This window comes from Acanthaster planci, linkage group LG12 (genome assembly GCF_054643075.1).
Source record: "Acanthaster planci isolate LZ-2023a linkage group LG12, COTS_SCS, whole genome shotgun sequence".
NCBI lineage: Eukaryota > Metazoa > Echinodermata > Asteroidea > Valvatida > Acanthasteridae > Acanthaster > Acanthaster planci.
Genome location: NC_141788.1, coordinates 14,041,381 through 14,067,055, shown reverse-complemented (window position 1 = coordinate 14,067,055; position 25,675 = coordinate 14,041,381). Strand labels below are relative to the sequence as shown.

At 42.1% G+C, this 25,675-nt stretch overlaps 1 protein-coding gene across 3 annotated transcripts in view; it reads left to right on the top strand.

Annotated features, from left to right (window-relative positions):
- LOC110987241 (atrial natriuretic peptide receptor 2-like) overlaps positions 1–25,675 on the top strand; it is a 114,156-nt gene that overhangs the window by 48,638 nt on the left and 39,843 nt on the right. For all 3 annotated transcript variants that reach the window (XM_087143700.1, XM_022249799.2, XM_022249800.2), the window contains exon 5: positions 2,371–2,578. In XM_087143700.1, coding sequence (XP_086999826.1) covers positions 2,371–2,578 — 208 coding nt within the window. The remainder of the gene's footprint in view (positions 1–2,370; positions 2,579–25,675) is intronic.

Here is a 25,675-nt window from a genome sequence, read left to right as displayed (position 1 = left end):
TGATTCTTTCTTCTCTCTGATAATCGGCTGTGTTTTCTTTTATGATGACATTTGAGAAGTGAAGTATTCAGCGGGGTAGGGGAGAGATGGGACGCCAGGGGTTTGGCTCCAGTGGGATGATGCAAACATCGATACACTACTGTGTAGACAGGAAAACTCTTAGGGGCTCGCTAATATCAAATGGCCTGTGTTTTCCTGCTGTTGGTAACCGAACTCCTCAATGCTTTTAGAACAGTTTGTCAGTGTTTGCTTAGTCGTATCAAAAGAGACAATCATGTCGTTTTAGCTTCACATGAGGAAATTTTTACAGCCCATGCGGATCAGGTTATTTTTCCAACGAAACAGCAACACACACAGAGAGGCAGGCAAAGAAAGGAAAAATAATATTCCAAAGTTTTTTGTATACGTAATATCTGAACATTGACTTGATATTACTATGCAAAATGTCACGTTAAACAGCAAAAAAATGAAGTGCCCAGCTGCTTGTACGGGAAAGGAATGTCACTCTTTGGGCACCTTTTAAATTTTAGTTTGGTATACTTCAGCTAAACTGTCGGAGTTACAAAGGAAAAAAAAACGCTCTTAAGAAATTTTCCCCAAGTAAAAAGGATTAAATGAGGTAAAATCGCTCTTCATAAATGCTGGGGAAAAAAGAGCTGAAAGGTGCCTTTGGAGTTTCTTCGTTTTGATATGCAAATGCAGCCTTCCCATAAACACGGTGATGTTAACTTTGCAAATGAGAGCAAAATGTATAATTCACTCCTTATTAGTGAGCCCTATTGCCGTCTTTCGATTATGCAAGATTGGCGTGATGTGCGACATTTCTAAATTTAAGAGTCCATGCGGTAAGCCGGGCCGAAGTATTCAACAGCGTTTATATGTCCGAGAGAGCGCGAATTTCCCACTCTGTATGTTCGCCACGTGGGACGATCAGATCTTGATACGAAAAGCTGAATATCACCATATCCCCGTCTAAGTGCGATGTACCAGTCAGTTTACGGTGTATCAATTTGCCTGGAGGCCTAATCAGTTCTGTCTTCCCCGCGGGAGAATTGTTTCAGTTCCTTATTGGAGGGGTTGTGTTTTGGAGAAGGTTGAGAAAAAAATTTTTGGTTCGCAGTTTTGTTTTTGAGTCGGTGACCACCAAACGATTAACTAAAGTTTCGGTCTTTAGCGCCTGAAATTGTAATCTGTTTGAAGAATGATAGGCGTAGAGTAGTGCCAGCACTAAGCCTTTTGATTTATTCAGTCCTTGGCAAATTCGCGTGCTTTATTCTTAAGTAAATCTTATTCTAGACTGAGCACAGGGATGGTTGAGATTTTCGCTAAATTTGGAAATTTTCGTTCGTACAAGGGGGGTTACAATGTGTACTTGTCGCCTTTGGTGAGGCCATTCAATCTCTTTGTTTTGTCCTAAACTGATCGCGCAAAACAAGGCCCCTTCGTAGTTTATGCTCTTTTGGAGGTCTTCCAACCATTAGAAGTAGGTTTAGACCCCTAAAAAAATAACAATAGCCGTCCACCGATCCTCGCCTGGATAGCGCGTCATGGATTCGAGTCAAATTCCGCCCGGAAATTCGATTGTCGACTTCTTTCTTATGAGTTTGCCAGCGTATTCCTTATGGCGTTTTAAAATTTCAAGATCCTGATTAATGTGAGCGTCTTAGTTGCCGTCGATGATCGAGTACTGTTGCTATTGCCACCTGCACTTTTCGTACCTTGGACACTCTTCACGCTGTTTTATTGATGGCACATCACACCTTGCAGTGTGGTGTTTGTATTACTTCTTTAATTGTCGAATGGGATATTTGTTTCGAAATTTACTCATTAATATTGTGATCACAAGGATACTTTGGTAATGACAACTGGTAATTCTTTCGTCAAACCACATAATTACAAGTATCACCCGTTCCTCTATAATCAATCCCTTTCTTGAATGTGAATCAGAGGAAGTTGACTTAGTGGCGTCGTAATCACAATGGACGATTTTCACATTGGTAATAAAAATATGTCAAAGTAGGGAATAATTTTGCCACAGAAAATAGACCAGGAAAGTCGTAGCCTTAATTCCTGATGAGTTGAACTGCACTGTTTAGGTTGTAAAAGTTGGTTGCTTATGCCTCTGCGCTGAAATGAAGGGTGGAGCTTTTGACGTGTGGATTGCAGCTGCAAAACATGCTGTGGACAGTTGTGCGCCTCAAGGGACGTAGTCTTGTGTCGCAGAAGACTCAGAGAAAAGTGCCATCAATAGAGGCCCCCGTTTAGCTCAGCTCACCCGCTGGAAGTTTTTCTGTCAATATGGAAAGAAAAATAGACAGAAAAGAGCGTGTGATTTTTCAGTGCTTGCATTTTCTCTTTTTGCTTGAACAGCTCGGCACCGGCATATGCGGTCCATGGGTTCCGCCAGACGGAGATATATTCACACATACGGAGTCCCAGGTTGATAGCCTAAACCACACTGATTGGTCCACCGCTGTTGCACTCGTCCCTGTAGGAGTGACGTCAATCATTGCGCACATCCGGATTGGCAACCTGCAGGCGGCATTGCACCACACACTGACCGTCAAACGTCGGAGTGGTGAGTATCCTATAGAATCCACTGGATAGAAGGAGGTGTCATTTTCAGTGTGTCTAATGTAGATCTAAAGACTTGTGTGATGTATGACCGACGATAAGTTATCCTAACATATCGACATCTGTTCTTGAGGAGTATTGTCATCACGAGATGAAAGCATGTGATAATGCACACCTGTTCGATAAGATTGTATCATTTCAACTTTTTAAAATTGTGTTTTGGATGTTGGATTCAACACTTTCAATGTATTTTCACTGACCAAACTAACATAAGTGCTGGATTCAACATTTGAGATTAAAATTCACATATTTGGAAGGAAACTAAATTCGTGGCCGACGTGGCTGATTTCTTATTTCGGGGCTACGATATTTTATTTTGGGTCGACTCTGAAATCGACCATATATTATTTTATTATCGTTACTATGAAAGTTACCTCTTATGAGAGGCACTTCTTTTCTGCTTTAACATTACAAGAGTAACTTGGTCATCAAGAGTGACTGATATAACGTGGTTGTTAGGAGCAATTCGGATGATACAAAAATGCAAGAGCTGAATGCTTGAGTGACGCTTGAGAACTACTGACCGATGCCACATTGCGAGAGGAGCCGCACTTTAGGGAGCTCGTGGTCAGGCTCCCCGGAAGACAGCTGCATGAACCAATGCTGCTGTTTCATGAGTTTCGAGTGGTGTGCCGGACTTCGACGAAAATGAAATCGATCAGCGTCGTGAAGCTCCTTGTATGTAATAAGCGAAAACTCCAGAGAGGGAAATTCTCTTGTGAAAATTACCATGTAACCATACTCCTTTTATGGTGCTGCGGAATTTATTGTCGTATTCATTTCGTGAGACATCAGCATCAAAGAATGTACTTTTGTGGGTCTTCTACTCTTGAAAGGCAATTAAAAACAGCTTAATGCTGCTGAAGGAATCTCAAAATATTCATGAGCTGAAATATGAAGCTTTCGTTTCCGTATTCTTCTGTTCACCATAAGATAGTCAATTAATGGACGTTCACGTAATAATCGCCTGTAATACGTGTGCAGATACAGGGACTAATGTACTTCCAGACTGATACCAGTGAGTGGCCTGTATACGCGATCGAGTCAGCTGACTGTAACCGACGAATCAACAGCCTTGAATTCGTCTCTTAACGGTAACTAAAGGTCACTCGGGATGCACAAAATTTATCACACACATGAAATTGACAGACGTTCGCTGTGTGCACATGTGGAAGGATGAAATTCTGGTTATCGATTGGGCATTAAACCAATTACAACTGTTGAACCTACAAGAAGCATTCTATCCAGTTGTGTCAAATACTGTCAATAATGATAACGCCCACCGAAGGTCTGATAAGCAAAAGCTTCTGTGATCAGAAATTTACACCCATGACAAGTGACAACGCTGTCAGGCTCGGCTGTAGGCCGATATTCATAGTTATATATTCAGAGCTTTACATAAATAATCCAGAGGTAACTGAACCTTAAGAACCAGACTGAGTTGCTAAACGTGCTAGGAAATCATCTACTGCCTATAGGCATTGTGTTTCAAATGAAACGCTGTAATGTGATATCCTCTGGCACAGCGTCGCCTGTATTGCATGACGCGTTCACATTTGGCTTCCTCCTACTCTGTTTTTAACAGAATGTGAAATTGGGTGGCAAATTACCGCTGAAACATACACTCACTTTGGGCACAAAAGGAAAGTAATTAAATTTTTAAGCCGGTCCGCATCAGTACAAACACGGCTCACACGCGACGGTGCACTCATCACGTAGAGTTAGATCGGTCGTTAGGGCTGCATCACGCTTTGTGTCAGTCTCTGTCTGGTTCCCGGAGGCATGGTAAGCAGTATCGAACGTTTGCATTTTGATACAGCAGTAATTGTTACGGTACCTGCCCATTCCATCACCTTTACCTCAACGCAAAGTTAAAAGGAAACGTTTAGTGGGTGTTCAGCTCAACTTGTTTTCTTGCATGTGTTATAACAGTACCAACAAGATATACACACGTGTTTTCATGGGAAGGGAAAAGAACGCAGATTTTCAAGTCTGGGAAAAAAATTGGTAATCCTTGTCAAAAGGGCATAAGAACAGTATAATAATCAATCCTTCAAAATCACCCACCAACAAGAAATACTGGCCACTATATGTGTCCAAACAAGCTGTTTAATGAGAAAAATCTAGTTTAAAATTGAACCCACTCCAAGAAAATGTAGGGAAGTGTGACCCACAATACACAAAGTTGTGGAGCCACTCCTGTTTTGCCTCGAATGAGGTCACGCTTTGGCTCATGAATATGAAAATCTCGATTAGCATAAAATCCAACCATTGAAATTTCTCCCTCTTACATCAGCTACAAAAGAGAGAGAAAGTCATCGTACCTGCAGGTAAAGCTGTGTTTCATGTATCCAAGACTGTAACAATTTCATGTCCGTAGTGTTTGGTATTAACCTATCCCGACTTTCACAGTTGCAGACGTTGTCCCCGTTCAGTTTTCTTTGCAAAGTTAGTAGTCTGTTGGAAAGGAAGGAACTCGATGTTTGCTGAGACGTGTATGCCAACCACCTTTCCACCGTGCCGGGTAGACTTTTTGAAGACGGGCTGTATATTGAACTTTTTACCATCGATTTGACACGAGGTTTTCTCTCATCAACTTCATAATGATCACTTGGAAGTGATAATGTTCTCCTCGATTTAGTGTTGTGCAAACTAATTCTAGGTTGAATGTTTACATGGGGCTTTTCCCAACAACGGCAATCCTTGCTCGACAACCTCCACAGAGCTTGTAATGTCAGGGTTCAGTATAGAGGAGCCTCTCAGCAAAGTGCAGAGTTCATTCATGTACACCACGACAGAACCAGCCTAGTCAGCTACTTGTACGTTACTGCCAATGGTGCTATGTCTGGTTGTTACCCTTGTATGAATCAAGCCCTTTTGCATCCAGCCGATTGTCACAGTTGCAAAAGCAACTTCCACCGGATGCAGCTTTGAGCAAGAGAAAGGTTTTTGCGGGGTCGGGGGTGCTGCTTGTGTTGCCAGCGTGGAACCAAGCTACAGACGACCATATACAAACAAGCCTTTCCTGAAAGGCGTGAAGAGTGTCAGAAGGGTTCAGCAGCAAGTCTTGCCTTCAAGCCTCCGAGGTGTTACCGTCTTGTGCCTTGACAGGGTGAATAAAACCTGGCCGCTTGAGGCGACCAATATCGACTGGTCGGCGATTAGCGGGTGCCGGGCTGTGCAATATTACATTAGGACATCTGCACTACACACTTTTGGTCTTAGCGAATTGGCCGAGCCGGGGCACAGAGTCCGCAGTCGCTGCAAGGCAACGAAGCGGAGGAGAAGCGGGAACAAAAGGTTTTTTTTTGGGGGGGGGGGGAAATCACGGAGGGGGATGGCCGGAAGGTGTGATGGTTGCAGAGAGAAAAAGAGCAAAAGGAGTCGGTACGGTAAAGACGGGGATAAGGGAACTGACGCATGGCAGCGGCAATGGTTCTGGTTGATGGTTCAGCGACTGGGATTAGAGAGGAGCCGTAAGGCATAACATGAGCCATTGGTCAAGGCGTTCAGGGGGCTCTCTCGTATTAAACAAGGCCGTTGCTTACTCGAGAAACTAAAGCGGAACCTGCTAGCCTGAGAAACTATGGCAGAATTTAAAAGGCCAGTCACACTGCGCGTTTTCTATGTAGCAATGTGACAACCCACGAAACGCTTTAAAATTTTTTCAGTACTTGAATGCTCCGGAGCAATTCGGAATTCAGGTAAAAGACGCAAAATGCATGTAAAAACTCTTGTCTCTTTCTTAGTGCTATAGGTTAGCGGTCCAGGTTTGCGAAAAAGGTACATACAGCCTGGGTCTTTTCAGCTTGGTGGCTGTCACGGACGCATGACAGATTGAAAAAATGCGAAACATCATATGGACAGTATTTTAAAACAGCTGGCATTCGCTGTCCAAGATCACCAGCAGTGCTGTCCCGAAGTATATGCACCATCAAGGAACGAATTCAACCCAATCTTTGAACGCTTTCTCTTCCTCGGTCACCTGTTTCCGGGACTTTCAATAATGACCCAAATGGAAACATATCCCTGTATTGCTTCTAGGCGCGAAAATGACCCGAAACGTTAGTACTAATATAAACAATTACAAAGATCAAATTTATAAACAATCATTCTACTTTGCACCGGTGCCTCTCGCCGACATTTCTTTTCTCTCTCTCTTTTTTGAGAGAGAGAGAGTTTAAATTTGGCTGCAATATTATACCCAGACCTTTCTATTCTCGTAAAATCGAGTATTTGTATACAAACAGGAAACATGAACCCCGAGGTTTACGTCAGCGGTGAATAAACTGCACTTTGATTACGGCATTTCGGCCTCCCCTTGGTGGCCAATAAAGCCCCGTTTGTAATTACAAATTAAGTTTTCCTTTCACGTGGATTGAATGCAAGATTGGATATAAAATGTTAATGGCGGCGCCGTTGGGACGCAAGATGACGAGAGCCAAAGGTCAGGTTGGTGGGATAGCCTCCTCTCGATTAGATCTGGATTGGTGAGCCGGCCATCAGGCGAGGAAAGATGTTTGTGTCCACAATCGCCTGTATCGGACTCGCAGTTCGGCTTCAGGTAGGGCCAGGGAAAGAGCCCGCGCAGACCGATCATGCGTAGTACTGGTGGATGATCCCTCTGCCGTTGAGTGACGTCCGGTTAATTTGCTGGAGCAAGGGAGGTTATAGTCAGGACACCATGCGACTACTCAAATCGTAACACAATGATATCAGAGTCCTGCCGCTTGTTTACACGTGTGATTAATTGCATACAATCTCACTGTAACGATGAATAACGAAAGGACAAGACACTTATCTGTAGCAACATTATTTATTGCTTTGTTATTGTAACTAATCTGTGGTCAGCTATACAACATTTTTCGTGCATAGCCAAACGCATCATGTACACAATCACTCAGGATATGCAAGTCTTGCTTGACAGTTTCTATTTCGATGCGCAGTCTCTACCAGAGAGCTTGTGCAGTATACTCTTTCATGTTGTTTGTCCCATAAAGGGCATGCAAAAGGCCGCGACTTTTCTTCAAGACTTTCAAGGTATACTTCGATCGAATCCTCTATATTATATAATATAGCCCTGTAGTTCTTCCCAGAACTCTTAATTCGCGAGGCACGTCTCTGTTTCAATAACGACATTTACGCAACGTTCATCACGTAACCCATTGCTTCTCATTAAGCGTCGCGCCGCGTATGGAAATCCCAGCCTGCGATATTGAAGAATCGCTTTTGTCCCTACAAGGTTTCATCCTGTTTTACTTCGTGATGGAGAAATTGATCCTCCGAGGAGGCGACAGGTGCGTGCGCTTCGATCCTGACGCTCGGCCCTTGTTAATTGTCACGTTCAGCCATGCCTTGCCCGACATAAGAGTCTGCCCCGGAGCATCAACGCCCAAATTCCTCTTGTTATTCCATTGTAGGCCGTTTTCTTAATACGCGGATCAAGAAGTTTATGCAGCATGTCTCTCAAGTTCTGCGGCAAGCCAAGTCAAGTAGACGTTGGGGACCAATCACGTGATCAGGCGGAGATGTTGTAAATCATATTTGTACTGCAGGTCGAACGTGATCGTTGTCGTGTTAAATTATACAATCGTTGCCTGTTTCGAAGGGGTCCATGGCAGTTTCTACACCTGGGGGTTAAACGGCACCCAATGCTTTAGGCAACAATTGTTTTGTTGTATCACGGTATAAATAGATGATAGGAATCCAACGGAACAGTTTTAAGTGAAATATATTTTAGTTGAACAAAATGCAAGTAAATTGAATAAAAGGTAGGAAATGCCGTCGTTTCTTTTGACATATCTAAAGAAATCTTTAAGTAAGCTGTCCAATTTTGTCACTAGTATAACGTCTGAAACTGTGGGTCTCTTCCTGTTGCTGTGCAGAATTCGCGAACTAGAATGTTCTCTATTTTTCTTCGTGCCGATGTTGCCCTGTACAGAAAAATGAATTCTTGATCTCATCCTTTGAACAAGAAACAAACCTCTTCTTGGATCGGGGATGCTGTCATCTCTGCCGACACTGTTACAAAGAGATTGCGGCAAATTGCCACAGTTAAAAGAAAGAAGAAAAAACGAATGGAAGAGTGACGAACGATGTAAACAACAATGGTGGTAGTAATAGAAACACTGCGTCACCGTCCCCCATGGCACATCTCACGGGAAGAAGCATATATTTACGTAATATTATCGTAGTAGCTACAACCTTGTACCCAAGATTACACCAGTATACCGGTACAACGCAGTGGAAACCGCACTTTCAACAGCGAGAAAGATCAAGGTAATGCGGGTATTGTGGACGATCTTACACTCGAGCACAGATTTTAGTTTAATTGGAAAAAGCATAGCATCCTACCGATCATTAATGGTGGCCAAATTTCTTTTAACAGAAAATGACCGTCGGCCACTCGCATTGAACGGGAGCTTCGCAGCGTTACATAACGCTGTTGCGGTCCGTTGATTCACGAGGCTGTGATATCTTTCTAGAGCATCAATTTAAAGGGACTTGCATCCTGCTGCAATGTGAGGGAGCAACAGGCCGTAAACCTTCGGGGGGAGTTTGAAACTGAACACTTGTTATAGTATCCACCCTGAGCAGAAGCACCCACTCATTTGTTTAAAAGAGTCATTTTGGTCGCGAGTCTTCATATTGTTGAAAGCGATTGGGCTGCAACACTTGCGTTTCATTGTCGTTCTTGAACTAGCGATGCACAGTTACTTCCAAAGGAGCATTTTTGATTCGGTTTCACCCGTTCCAGGGTAATGAGTCGTGGTAATGGTTCTATAATCATGGGTTGACAGCTTTAGGCAGTAATTCAATTTTTGTCGCGTTCATCCTTAAATTTCATTCTAAAGCTGAAATTAGAGTCAGACGTTCCAACCGTCTGATGCAATTGGCATTTATCCCCAAAATGGAGTTTAGCACATGCATTTTTGAAAAAGTAGCTAAAAATCCGTAGACATCGATAGTCATTCATTTCTGGCTCTTTGGTGACGACATGATCACCACACGTTATTACCCATTCTGTACCAATGTCAATTCACAATTGCGATTACACAACATATATTACATTCGAATAAGAAAATTGCTGTTGGAAAGTATTTGCCCTCTCAACGTTAGTGTTCCCCCTTCAATTTGTGAATGCATGGTTTCCTCGTAGACACGCACCAGCCGTGTGTAGTCATGTGGTTTGAATGAAATGGTTTTACCCATTATGCTTCGCTTAACAGCATCAGGGTGATTGTCATGACAAACATGACGTGGGATGTAGGCCCTATTGAGCGTTGTCGTTCCAGTGTCTTCATTAACTTCCGCCAACAACGACAGGCATTGCAGGAAATTAACCAAATAATATGGCTTGAATAAGCCCACACAAATTAATAAGAGAGTAACGACTGATTGAATTAACTGGCTTTGATTGAAAAAAGAAAAGGGGAATGATCACATTCCTTCTGCGGCATGGTTGGGCCCGTTTAGCGTTGTTTGGTCGATGTTGCAAAGCGAAGACCTGGATAATGCTCCTGCGGATGGAATGTGGGTGCTTCTTACATCATTTACCCGTACGGCTCCAAGTAAGCCAAAGGCCGTCCCTTTGGCTCTGTCATCTGATGCGAGTCTGATATACCGCTGACAGAATAAGGTTGTGGTCATTACACTCTTAGCTTTAGTCAATGGGGCCCTCTACCGGTGTAGATTGCAGCATGCCAGTCTAGAGTGCATTGAAAGTCACGGGTTCTTCGTTTTCGAAGTTAGTTGTTTCTCCAGTCAACAAGTTGGCGCACACTTCACTCTGTTTTTAACAACAGTGTGGAACGCAACTATCCCGAGGTATGAGGTGTGATTTTAAGTGATGTCAAAGGTCACCTCACTGCTCATCAGTTCCTTCCCAACATGTAGTGAATCTGAACTGAATCTCTACTGTCTGTGAAACAGAATTGTGATAACAACACAGGTTCTCTCTGCCAGTTTTATTACCCCCAAAAATTCCTTTTGTCAAACACCAGCGAGGGTCATTTGATCTTGTTTTTCGAGCAGCCATTTGTCAAGAAAATTGATTTAAATGCACATAGTCATTCATTCAAACTCAACGGGAGCGTCGGGAAGAGGCTGTTATCTTTGGCAAGTTATCTTTGGCACGCGACTCTCAATTTGTATTTGCATAACATGTATATCAAAGTGTTCTTCAAGGACGGTAAAACAGAGCAGAGTTCGAATTAATGCACAAGGAAACAAGAACAATCTTTGTTTTCATGTTAAACCGATCAAAGCCACTGGTCACCATTCGCGTATGTTTCCAATTCCTAGTTGCATAGTGTATCAAAGCATATTTTCCAGGAAAGGAAAACGGGGAAAAAGTAAATAAATACTGAGGGAAAGATGACCGTTGTTTCAAGTTAAACAGACTGTAGTGCTGTTATATATTTCTACCTTTGTTAACTTTTCATGCAGCATGGTCAGACTAATGGACATAAATTAGGTAAGGTAGACTTTGAATTATTTGGGAAAAAGTAAGTGCAGTCATCCTTAGATAATGAATGCACAATATTCTGAACAATTTCACTTGACGATTTTGTAAAACTCTTTTACTCTGCGTATTATCTCTTCACATCTGACAACTATTGAAGGCTACAAAATTGTTTCATTTTTATTCTTAAAGTCTAATTTTGTCACAGTTGGAAGGACATTTTTAAAAAGTACGGTTACCATTAGTCCTTTGAAGAAGAAGTCAAAATGAAGGGAGCCAATTTGATAAAAATCACGTGCACGGCATTGCGTGATTGGTTATGGTATGTGTGTTGCCTTGGTAAACAGTTTGACAGCTTTTAGTGCAGGCGATGAATGATCTGGAAATTACTTGCCATTAGAATGTTTAAAAAGTGTTAGAAGTGAAATTTGTTCACAGTGAAGTTTGAAATGGAGGGCTGTGTTTCTGTGAAACTGGTCATCGGGAATGGCCTCTGCTTGCTGTTCAATTAACCGTTGATGAATTCAGTGACCGTAGAAAAAAATCAGGAAGGATAGAAACGACAATGCAAATAACAATAAACGTTATGAATGTTGATCATTTACGAGCAAAGCATTCTGTAGTGATTTTTCAGATTGGCATTGTCACTTTAGTGTTCTCTGTTAGGCAGATAGATCACTTCGATCAGTGTTGCTGGCTGTTTTCTCTCATTACGATCGGCCAACGGACAATCAGCCAGAGAGCGATGGCAGGATGTCCGCAGACAATCCCTAGCCCTAGTTATGTCTATTTACTCACGTCAATCATTCCATGCCAGGCCAACTTCATTCCACTATCCCGCTCTCCACGCCACACCATGGCGTCCCCGCATTTTAGTGTCATAGCAAAGTTTTTTTATTGGCAGACTGACACATTTTTTGTCCGCACGCGAGTAATATTCAACCTTTATAAACAGAGACTTCAAGGCCCCTTTATTGGAAACGTGTTACCCACGCATCAAACTCAATTTCGCCATTATCTGATGTTATTCAAGCACGAAGCGACCTTTCTCGTGACTTTGAAGACTTTAGGTTTTCTCATCTTCATAATTCTCTTCAAAGTATCGTCTTTCTTTGCCGCCCTACTTTCAAACTGCTCCTTTAAACTGCTCGTATCTTATTCCTTATTCCTTTTAGAAGCCCGGGAGAAGTATTGCATTAAATATCATTTTCAGAATTTGTTTCCATATCTGCTGAAGTAGAAGGGCTTTCCTGAACCTAGCAGCTTTAATATCGAAGTGTCTTTATCAACTGGTTTCCCTATGGATACGAAAGGCTTGTATTACCAAGGAAAAGTCATTGGCCTAAATACATTTTCCAGGGCACCACTCGTCACAATGCTAAGACGTAGAGAAATCACTTGTCACTGGATGCTGTTCCCCGAGGGGATGAAACTCTGTCAAAAAATACTTCCCGAAATAAGCGAAGTACGATTTTGAGCATACAGCTGACCGTAAGCGGATCTCTTTTTATTGGCGGCAAAAAGTGTGGTAGACATCTGCTTGTCAGATTGACTCTCACATGACGATTTTTTGGGGGGGTTACATTATGTGTTATCCAAGGAGCTACACGTTTAATACAAAAAGGGGATGATTTGTGGTTGCAGGGGCACTTGGATTCAGATTAAATTGTCTGTGATATTAGCAGATCTGTTCATTTTACATTTTGTAGATTTTCCAAATGGAACCTTGAGTATATTCTCTCGTTGTTGAGATACAACCCTGTCAGAGTTTCCCCCATTGCAGCCATAAAAAATATCCTCTTGGGGGCGCTTTAGGCCACACTTACACAAACTAACGTGCATTTTATAATCACTGTAAAGTCGTTTTATGAAATGGAGTCTGCTGTAGACAACAAATATGACTTCTTCACAGGACGATAACACACTCACGAACACACGGTCGTGAAATCCACCATGCACCTCAACTCCGCATTAAAATGGAAGGTGTTGTTTGACTGCGTTGAAGACAGACACGCATGTGACGGTAACAGTAGAGCTAGAGTACTGTCAATGTAATGCAGAATCGGAGATCTCTGATCACGATCCTCTTAACGCTGATTCTTGTCGTTTGTCGTGTGAAACATGATGCTGAAGTTTTTGGCGAGAGTTCTCATGTTGGTAACCTTTTTCTCTGATTACATTTATACTTGATTACAGTCAAGTTAAAATGTAGCCTTACATTTCTAGACAAAATCAATTCAATTTTTCCTTATGTGCTTCCATTCGTAACTTTTATCGTAACGTAACGTTTGGTGGAGCGGGAATTGGTATCTTTTTACAAGCATCTTTTATAAATTGCACGCCTATTGGTGCTCCTACTTCTCGAGTGAATCTAACTATAAAAAGTAGACAAAGTAGCAGCACGTTTGATTAAGGTTTTTATTTTATGTGTTAGCTGGGCTGTGGATTCCGTTATTTCTATTGCGTGGATTTCTAATGATTTCTGTTGAAGATTTCTTTGGACATATGGATAATTAATTATAACCACGTTCAAGGAGCAAATTGAAATTAATCTACGCAGTGATGTCCTTTTGTAGGTTAAAGTTAGGCTTATGTTTAGTAAGTAAATATATTAATCGACAAATACGTATGGACCACTTTTCATTAGATTTTGACCACCTAAACAGCTTCAGTAAAGGCTGCATAGTAGCGTTATTACGGCTAAATTGTACCAACAATCAGAGATGGAAAATGACAAGACTAAAGAAAATGTCCCCTCTATCGCTTCTTTGTTATATGTGCTACCATTCCCAGATCTTGCATGTAGCTCTATCATGACGAGCGATTGAGGCTTTTTCTTTTGTCTTTGTTTTTCGGTCATTTTTTTGTACATTTTCTACAGCGGAGATTCTTCGGCAAACGATAAATGAAAAGTAGTGCAATTTTATTTAAACCTATTTAATAATGTATGGCAACTGAATTGGTTTTCACAGTTCTTTTATTTTTTCACTTTATTGATAGCGAGGCCTTAGTTCTATCTTTTAAAATGTTGTCCGTATCGTTTAATTAATTATAAAACGCCGCAACACAGGACCAGGACTATTGCATACTCGTGCACTCAAAACCAAAGCGTCGATATTTTACGCAGGATTTAATTAATATGTCCGTATTGTGTTTCCTAGCTTCCTCGTTTCATCTGCCAGTAACACTCATTATTATTGTCTTCTCGCCTCGTCTCACGTGTGCGCCGATCGTTTCCTTTTTTCCGGCCACACTCCGGACGTGTGAGATTTAACGGTCAGCCACGGCCTTACTCCGTCGTCAAACTAACAACGGAATATAATGCGATCGGGGTACCTTACCATTCCCGAGGGCCTACTCAAAACGAAGTCTGAAGATCTGCTTGCTTTTTTAAGCCATCGACGGGGGAGGGGGGTGGAAAAGCGGACAGCTTCGAACGAATTGGGCCGTGCGGCGTCCTTGTTCCATCCCTAAGAAAGTCAACCGCGCGAAACGCACCACCCTTTATTTTTCACACTGGGATGGCGCCACGGCTGTTGGGATAGCTCTACCGTGGTACACAGCCTTGTCCCTAAATGCATCCCGGCCTTTGATGTGGTGTCTGCGCGTTTGCTTTACCACACGTGTGCGCCTCACTTTCCTGCAGACGAACGACTAGGGTAGTATTTTGTTCCTACTGTTTAAAATTTTTAAGGTTTCCACCATTTCACTCTGACTTGTTCTGTTTTCTTTTAAGTTCACGGGCAAAATGTTTCCATTTTAGCGCCACAAATGGAACGTTGCCCTGAAATCGCTTATTATCGTACGTGCTACTTTCAAGAACCCACGGCAGAATATTGGAATATATAGGGGCGCTCTGGATTTCTGACCAGGTACATTATATACATGGGCAACTACATATGTACATTCGTCCGCGTTTATCATTCACGCACTTACGGGTAACAAATGATTTCACTAGTGGCTGTTACATTAGAGGCTGAGTTTTTACGCAGGATTTTTTCAATGCATTAAAGAAGTGGACTTTTCTAAAGAAAAGAATTTCGTACATTGAAAAAGAGTTTAAAGATGCCCAAAAGCGACTCTAAGAAAAATTCATTGCATGGATTCTTTAAACTGAAAGCTGACTGCAATACGAGGTTCTGTCGGTCAAACTCACTCGAGTTTAACTTCAAGCTAATTCGATTTTCCTCAGTGCAACAAAGTGGTTGATAATCTTTAATTCTAATGCCCAATTTCAGCAGAAAACCAACATATATGTGGCACCCTCTGAGGAATTTCCACGGTGGAGTTGACGCGTGTTCATTCTCGTAAATTGACGGGAATTTATCGCCTACACATTTCCTAAGTGGACATCGGAACATAATGTCAGATTTTAATATGCACCCCGCCATGTGCCTCGTGTGACCCTCTGGCAGGGAGGCCCTACCGATAATTGGCGCGACAGGCCCCTGCAATGAGAGGTATGCCATGGGTATTGCTGTGCGTTTGGGCCTGGTTGGGATGTATTGGCTTCCTAAATAAATTATATGGTTTCACGCGTGCTAGGCTGCACGTGATGTCGGCTTGGCACAAAATTTAGGTGGAGTTGAGCGCGCATTGAGCACGGACTATTAAATGGGTGCGCAAAGAACTCTAGTATACGAGACTGCTCAGACCCAATTGGCTTGTTGGAGAATCCAACACCACTGGGCAGAAGTTAACACAATCAAGGAAACACCAATCTGTAGTCACAGTGGAGTTTCTCATTAAACTGTCGAGGCAGCCTGAATGTATGTAGTATAGAATGATATATACCCTTGAGTATTTCGTGCACTTTTCAGGAGGTATAACGTCAAGTTCGACAGAGTTAGCTGAGATCAATTTTTATTAGTTATTGCAGGTGTTTTGTAAATGACAGGAAGTTACTTCTCTTATTCCTCCAACCTCACCGCACGCAACAAAGTTCTGCTGCCGTTGCTAAAGATGGAGCTACTGCAAAACACTCATCACTGTCAATTCTTGTCACAACCGGTCGGTATTATATCACGTCCAATCAGTCGTAATTCACACAGTCTGGACATTACAGATTGCATTGAGTGTCTAGTGTACCACGCAGTGTTCTGTATTTAAATCAAGGTCAGCAGCTATCGAGCTGGGCAGTCATTGAACTCGAATAACTTGCAATATTTACCCAATCACAGTCTGCAATGGCGTCCTTGAAAAGGAAATAGAAAGGCTGAACAAGTACTTACCGATTAATCGCTTATAAGCTTGTAATCATCCAGTTATGGATATTGGATTTCAGAGTGCTTGGAGACATTGATGGACTGGTGTCATTTTCTGGCTGGTGTATTAAAGGAAAATTAGAATTGATAGCTGTTCGCAGGCGGACTGCATGCCCTTTATAATAATACAGAAGAATGCAAGATTAATACGCAGTGAAGAACGGAATACGCAAACAGCCTGCGACCTTTTCTGGTTAACTTTACAGAGTGAATTAGACCGTCATAATTATGAATAGTTGATGATGACTGTGCGAAGGATGTGCGGGAAATGTTGTTTAGGATGCATCTGCTGCGGGAGTCCTCGAATGGAAAAAAAAATAGGACTTTGCTCTTCTCCAAATACAAAAAATGTTTTAAAGATGTAACGAACGGGTGATATTATGGAGGGTCACCAATTTGTGGTGAATGCATGCAGCCTAAACACAGAATTTGACAATAACTTAATTCAACCACAATGACTGAGTAGGATGCGATAGAACTACAAGTGAATTGGAATGCTTTGTTGAGAAACAATAAGGACTGAGCAATAATTTAAATGGTGTGATGAATTTGACCGACTAACTTGATTCGGTTATACATCTTTCAGCGAAAAGCAGGAAGTAATTGCGAAAAGGTTGTGGAAGGAACATCTTAGTCACTCCTCTCGGTTTGAATCTCAGTAATAATGAATGTGAATGAGTAATATCTTTGAGCAAGGATCCTGTAAACTTCCACACGAAGATAGTTTCATTGTTAACAGAGAAAAAGATTAAATGTGGAGGTCTCGTGCCCTGAAGGCATGAAACAACACATTGGTATGTGTGTTCGGGGAGAAAAGAATGCGTTTTCGTTGAAAACTGGGAATCGGGACTAATACTGAAAAGTAAAAGTTAATTAATAATGATGGAGTGATGATTAACTTTGAAAAAGGATTAATCAACAATTAAACAGACTGTATAGAAAACGCTACAATATTCCTCGTGCAGCTCTTGCAAATCTTTATTTGCACTGTGGAGCCAATGAAGCGCCAATTCCTAGCTTTGTTGCCCTTACTACAATCATCGCCATGGGAACGGAGTTGATAAGGCTTTCCTTTGTAATTATAAAGGGTTTCCTCCAAAAGACCTTGTACTTGTAATAGAATTTCCTCCGAGTTCAGCAGCGAGACTATCTACTAATGAATTTCGTCCCTCCTTTATTGACATCTATCAGTCAAAACGACCAGTAGTAAATTGACATGAAATAATTTAATGAGTTTTCTCTATCTCAATTGTGTGGCTTTGTGTTATTATTTTTTTAAATCGGCGGATGGAGAACTCGTTGAGTAATCTTTTTCATTAGGTACGGTACGGCAGAGCGCATTTTAAATCAGGTGCGTTTTTATTCCTTCTCACAACAGTGTGAAGGGCTGGTGACAATTTATTGGTATCTTGGTCAGACTTCAAACACAGCCGCCACGAGGTTGCATGTCCCCTGAGCTGATCGATTCTATTCTGGAAGCATTAACGAGAGGGTTTTGTGTGAGGGATGCGAGAGATTGATGATTAGAAAAACTTGCCAATCGAGGAACAGGTGGAGTGGATCTTTTTGAAGGGTCGCCAACAATAGTGGATCCCTTCAAAATCAGTTTTTAAACCGTTGTCAGTTGAAGGACCATCACCAGTACTGTACCTTCCACCGTCAACCCATACACAAAGTCTCAAATCACTGATGATTTTCTTTCAAATTTTGCCATTCAACCTACTCGACGCTTTTTGAAATCGTGGACTGTCTGTGAGACAACTGGTACGCCACGGTGTCCGCCTTGAGTAGAAGCACCCCCTCATCGGTTGAAAAGAGCCATGTTGATCGGGAATGTTCATTTTGCTGACGGTAGTGACGCAACTGTGACGCGCACGTGATAGTTGTTTGTGAACTAGCGAAATGCAAAGGAGCCTCTGTTGCTTGGAAAATTGCGCCTTCTCTTGGTCGAGCTTGGGGCACTCAAGATTCGGGGACCGATATCGTGATCAGTTAGGTTTCAGGGTTTTGATAGGAGAGGAGCAGGAGATTTTCCTGCAAATGGCCTGAATCCCGGGGGCTTCTGCTGGAACCGACTGGGAATCGAAGGCGTTTTAGATGCGACCATGTTGTCACCGGAAGAGGACGAAATCCCTTCTCCCTACCCTTGTCGACAACGCCACTAATCGTTTGTGTTGTGATAGCGTCAAGGGGAGGTTCGGGGGCTTACTTATTCTGCGCATGCTCTGTAAACAGGTAGTTGGGGAAGAAAGCCGTGTTTTATGTAGCTCCAAACAAGGTCGTAAGGAATGCTTAGAGTCACTGTGACTCAAGCTCGCCATAATTGAGTAGCGTTTGGCTCGTGAAAATCACTCAACGAGCCGCAGTTTATGAATTAACTGTCCGACATTGCCGTTGTGGAGATATGAAATGTTTTATCCTAAATTCATTTCCGCAGGCCTGTATGAACCTTGCGCACGACTGACATCTTTTGTAGGACCTGAAGTTTCTGGGTCATGCATGTCATGATTATCTGCGTAGTTTCTTAAGAGTTCAGTTCTTATCGTTGTAAAGTTTATGTTTGCGTCTTTAATGCAGTTAAAACAATCAGTCCTGCTTTATAAAGCTTTATTGGGGGGGGTCAGGTTGGTGTTGCGACTCTTTCCTCGCCTTCCACCTGTGCGACCTCGGTTCGAAATCCGAGGTCTGAATGTGGATTGGGTTTTCAGTCCCTGCCTGATCACATAATATACGAGTCACACAGTGACTCGGGTTCGTCAGTGTAATATAGGCACCCTTGCAAATGGGGTGTGCGATATATTACACTCGTAAAGTAAGTTTTAATCCCTCTAGCTTTGCCCATTTTATACTTAACAGAGCAGCCATTAATGCCAAATTCAGTTTACAGGAAGTGTAGACTACATCGCGACCTATTTACCGTCATTATTAAGTGCAGTGCACTTTCAGGGCGATTTCACGGACTATAGAGATAACCCGTTTAGGTATACATTGTCCTGGTAGATTGGCCAATTTATTGATCGTGCACTGGGCCACAGCAGTTCCCGATATACACCTCTTCCTTGGGTGGAACACAGATGCCAAGATTACACGATGAACCCAGGGTTTATTCAAGTAATTTCGCCTGGTTAAGGGGACCCAGCGATAATGGATATTTAGTTGCTGGAATTCGTTTACTGACTAATACGGAATAGAAGCAAAGTGCGGACCCCGCTAATGGTCATCGCCGATCCCCTTAATTTAAAAGTAATGAATGGATTTGTTTCACCGGACTTCAGGCTTGCCTGTGTGCTGATCCACTGGCTTGAAGCCTTGAGCTAATGAAGGCTTCAATTATTCAGGTTTTGCGACGTCATTGCTTTGTGCCCTTGGAAAACACCAGTTAGTGTCATTACCCGATTCTCATCACAAATTGTGCGTGAAATCAGCCCCACACAAACCAGTCGGACGGAACTTTTCCCCGAATATTAACAGCAAGTATTTTTTCGTACATTTTCGTTGGCAGCTCCACTCTCTTGAGTCATTCTGACTTTACAATTGGAATGGACGTTGAGTATTTGCCACCACGTGTCGCTGTTTTATACAATGGTCACTCAGGCTGCTGTGGGGTTGCTAGATGGCCAGTTTATGTAGGGCAAAGCTCCACTGCTTTCTGTGTTAATATTTCGCTCAACCACGAAGGACATAACACAGTGATTTTGCCCCGTTCTCAGTGATAAGTTGATTGTCCTCGGTGGTGAGTTCCTGATGTGTTTAGTCTTTTTAAGAGCGTAATATCGTGGGGGAAAATAGCAAATACAGCGCCATTTTCGAATATGCACGGAATAAACAGGCAGTGCCCAGTTGTACTGGTGAACATGCGAATAAATCTATAAACAGTTTTTCCCGAAATGTTTCAATTTGAAGGGAAAAAAGTTTACAAATTATTAAGAAATTGATCCGCCCTTGAACAGAAGGTCATTGTCGCCTTTGTAGTGTGACAAACAAAGCGCCTGGCAAGTTGTTCCGTATTGGACCCACTGCGAGAATGATGGAGCATAATTGTTAATATTATATGCTGAAGGGAAAGCTACCAAGTGTGAGCTAGCCCAAGGGGGGTGGGGCTATAGCTGCGCCCTGTGACGATGGAGCAAAATGAACTATTGTGTCGGTATTTGAATAAATGTCTACCTCAGTGGAGGACGCTGAAATCAGAAGGGAACAGTGAGACTTTTTAAAATGCAGATAAATACCAACTATGCGGTTTAAGTTATGCTGTGCTCTTTTTGCAACATTAGCACCCTTTTTAAATTTACTTAACCCCCCCCCGAATCTCGACCACAGGTTTTCTGGAACAATCGACTGGTGTAGTGCACCCAGAATGTTTTATTAGAAGGTATACTACCGTTAACTTTGTGTCAGTTATTGAATCATGATTGTGTCACACTCCTTGACTTGTGATATCCAAAGGTTGGTGGTTGTCACCCTGCCTTGACGCGAGGCATTTTTTCAGTTCAGTCAAACTGCGCTCCTTCACTTGGAATCCGTTTCCGTTTTTTATTCGTGTCAAAATTCCCGTTGATAAAGAATAACTCCTTTTACATTTAACATTCTGAAAAGAGTGTTGTTGCTAATTTATAGACGCCTATTTGACCATTTAATTTGGACGAGTGTCTTAACTGTAATCAAATCAAATCAAATCGTCTGTTAGGCCTAGATTTGCTAGATCGACTGCAGTACATAGATCCGTGAGGGAATTTCAAGGAAACATGCAAGAAAAACGTACCTAGGGTGGAATAGAATTGTACGCTTTCATTTGTATCCCAGTTGTTCATCACAGTTTAAAAGAATCATGCACTCACATAGGTCATACGCCATGTGGGTTAGCATCGTGTGACCAGTTTATCTAAATTCGTAAAGAAACGTCGCGTAGTCTATCTTCGCTGCTCGTTATGCTGTATGCTTTCATTCTCCTGCATTTTTTTAAGGTGTTTTAAAAGTAGGCCAGCATGTTCAGCCATGAAGGGTATTGTATAAAGCCACGTCGAAATTTTGTTCAGTAAACGACTGCCCCAGCCTTGAGCGAAACTCATTATGTTTCCGCGCAGGTAGTGACGTGTAGCCTCTCGCTTTGCTGATCGAAATATCGAGATATCGTGAATACGCCTAATCAGGCGCACCGGCAGCGCTCTGTTGGCATTCCGCGTGTTATTAAGTCATAAGTAAAGGGGAAGACTTGATGCCAGGTCTGTAATTGATTTGGTTTTGTTCTGCACGCGCAAATTGCTGATCACATGGTACACACGTATTTCTGTCCTAGCGAACAGAGTTGGTTGCCTCGTCCCCAACTTTTAGATGATCGACCGTCCGATTTCCAAATTGGAAATAACGTCTCAGTTTTATACACAACATCACACGATTTAGCGGATTCAATGTGCGTTCTGATTGGTTCAGATTACAGAGGGGATAAATATTTATGGAAACCTTATACGGCACGTGTTCTAGGTCGCTACTCGAGGCACATGCATTATTGTGTGTCGTCGACCGACTTAATGAAAGTATCGTTTCAAAATGGAGTCGGGGAAGATACGATTCGGGTTGAACGTTCCTCTGAAATATTTTCAAAATGATTCATTTTATTAAACGTTACCAGGTCTGCAAAGGTGCCCAGATGATTTAAGAGGAAATCCCATTTAACTGATGGTGATCTAATTTGCATAGCACTGCGCTATAGAGCCTGAAAGTTGACCCCTGATGGCGCGCTTCCAGAACTCTTGGGTAGGAAAAATAACGCGCAGAAAGTTTGAATTTGTAATATTTTTTTCGTCCAGTTACTTCTTTAAAACTCTATTCGGAAAAAGGCCTTTTGTAAAATATTTGCTAGCATATCAACTTATGAAAACTGAAAAATTACCTGACCTAAAGAGAAAAATTCTGCCAAATTGACCTATCACTTCCGAAATTTGAATACATGAAGAACAGTGCAATTCGGTGGTCTCGTACCCCGTACGCAGATGAACAGTTACCGAATTATTCCTCATGGTAGTCTTTCGGTAAAAGCCAAAATAAAAACAGAACAAAATATATCTTTACGATTTTGTAATTTATAACGAAATAAACTGAAAACAATAACCTGCTTTACGAAAGATTCTAATGTATAATCTAACCTTTGCTGACAAGAACTGTGTCAGGTCAACTCGACTGAATCTAGAGTCCATCGACTGCAGGTAGGTAAATCTTTGCAACGTTGAACAATCTCGTTTCCACGTAAGCACAGGGAATGAAAACAAACGTGCATGAACAAGGAGACCTAGGAACGATATTGATGAAAGTGAAATGTCGTTGATGAAATTTGTTTTTTACCCATCTCCAGGTGACTTTTCCTCAATGTTACTTGACGAGGACAAAGGGAAAATTCCGACATGAGTTTTTCTTGGGGTGGTTTCAGTCAGGAATCATTCTTCCCAAAATTATCGAATGTGATAAGACAGCGGCCCCGTGTAAAATCCACATAGGCGGACCGTGCGAGGGTTCCGGATGCTCACTGATTGACCCTTCACTTTCTACAGGCTCTGTGGGATCTCACTGCACTTGCTGCGTATGCATTGCACTGCACGGCGAGATCTCATTGTTAAGTCACTCCAAACTCGGCCAAATATGTTACTTATATGGAGATGCGTCGATGGATTTCAACTGACGTTCACCGGCAAAACAGCTATACATGTATAACTACTTGTCATTAGGTTTAGTAAAACAGTGTTCCAATCAAGTTAAGGGATCTTTCCACGTCCAGGACTCCTGTAGGCTACTATTTTTAGAGTTTGTGTATTGTACCCACAAATGTAGTTAGTGAGTATTCTTGCTTTTGCGAGTTTTTTTTCCAATTACTGATTAACAGTATAACAGTAGCCAAGTCCATTGTGGAATTTTCCTGTTTTCTCTTACCCTTATACTTTTGAGTTTGATCAAACCTGCAAGAAAGACTACAGCATGAAGTTTATGCTCGAAATTATTTGGTCCCTTCGAAAGTGCCTAAAACTACACAGGGTGTTCGCAGGATGAACACAAAGGAACCGGGAATTTGAAGGAGCATTGCTCAGTGACTAATGAACACACTTTAAACGATTATACTTTGAAAGCGCCCTTTGTCATCTTTCATTTTGATACCTTGACGATGACGTTTGAGTCACACATGGATGGTCACAGACAATCTGAATTAGTACCAAAAGTTTGCTCGTCTCCCACGGTGAATTTTTAGGCTACAATTCAAAGGGAGGTCTGTTTAACAAATCTTATGGAGGCTTTAATATGATGAGGCTTTCGAAAGGATGTGACGTATCCAACATGGCGCACCTCCTCGTCACGAGATAAACAAAAATGACTGGGTTGCTGTGCTGAGACACTCACCTTGTATGCTTGGTTTAGACAATTATTTGGTAATAATGTTTTTTCCTAAGAAAATATAAGCAGGGAATGCAAACCAAATTGTTTATTACAGATCCCAAATTGACGTGAGATTGCCTGTAATCAATCATTCACGACCCAGTCATTATCCTGCTGGTAACAAATGAAACCGGGCAAAATCGGTTTTAATCACCGTAAACTTTTGGCAATTCACCCTGATATCCCAGTTTCCTTTTTTAAAGAATATCCTGTATAATAGTGGCTACATTTTGCTATATATATATATATTGCCATGGTTAAAATTTCCAACGATTATACATTTATTTTTTGTTTCTCGGCTGTTTTTACTATTTTGTCTGAAATCAGAATGTATTTTTACAGACATTGTATTTGGCAGAAACCTTCCATAAAACTGGGCGATGTCCATTCGTGTACCCTTTAATTCACTGTATCCGAAAATTGACTCTATTGTCATTGCTAGTAACAGCCGCCTGTCTCGTCTGATTCATTGGGTTACAAGGATATTTTGAAGAGAATCACTGATATAAGAAATTTGATTACAGAGTAAACCATTAATTTCCTACATGGACTGTGAATTTTATGGATTTTTCTGAGGTCTTAAACTTTGGGCTGTCAAATCATAGAGCCTATGGTCAAATGCTACCAGAAATAGTTCAGAAACATGCCGGAGAGGGTTTATTTTGTGAGCAGATTTGAAATTAAAGCAAATCAAAATGAGATTCTCTTCAGTTCCTACAAATAGCAAGACGTCATGCGTGTAACACGAAGGTAGCACACAATTAGTGTAAAGTACCAAGCAAAGCCAAGACGAGGGCCTACACCCGCACCTTGAATTTGTTAACAGCGTCAGAACTTTAATCAATTTAGAGAAAAAGAGCACGCCGTGCCGTTGCCTGAGAGTGGGCAAGGGGTTTTTGATCAAACGGCCGAGATGTTTTTTTTTTCTTCTTCAAGGAGATGCTGGCATGCGCCAAGGAATTAATGCAAAAACTTGTCACTCCCGCGTATTTACTCAAGACGACCCTGGCAAGTTAACACCCGGGGTATCGGTTCCACGGTCAACAAAATGTGAGGCAGGGCCAAATCCTTCCTTCCGGGGCACAGGAGAAAGCGTGCCTAAATCACCAAAAATGAAGTCAACATAATTATGGAGCCGTGCCCTCTTGAGAAGGCATCGCTATTGATCAGTCTAGCTGCCTTGAGTGCTCCACTTCGACTTGCCTTCTTTTTCCTCCGTTCCCCTTCTTTCCTGGGTCAATTTGGTGATGCTCTATCTACCAACCTGGAACTGGATATCCCCCACCTGCTGTGTAGGGTTGTAAGGGGACGATTTCCCGTCTGTCCCCCTCTTGCCTTTAATGAAGTTTGCCTGTTTAGGAGCACCCTTTGGTGTCTCAGCGTGGATTGAATGCTGTCTAAATTGAATGGGGGAGCATCATTGATGTCGGTTGTTACTATGGCAGTGTCCTCTTGGGCGCGTCTAGGAGTCTTTCTGACATTCGTGACCATCTCTTTGTCCGGAGAAAAGGAGGCTAATTGGGTATGTGGTCTTGTCAACAGTGACCCAGTTTATTTCTTGCACTTTCCCCTTCTTTATTATGGTGTAGCGCTCATCTGTAAATAGACAAAGCATCCACCTTTTCTCCTGCACATATGCGTTGGATCACGTAGGTCAGCTGCCCTTAACGTAATAAACAAAGAGCTATTTTGAGTTTGTCCAAAGTACCCTTCAGCTGCACAAATTCTAAACAAAACCACTACGCTGAGCTGGACTGCACTTCCAAGATAGGCTGTAAGTTCGCCCTTCTCATTTTGACTTCAACACCCTGGTGTGTTGATGCCGCTTATTACGAAGGGCGGTCCGCTAATGAATCAGGGGTAAAGGAAGACATAATTGTAAAAGCGATGAAAG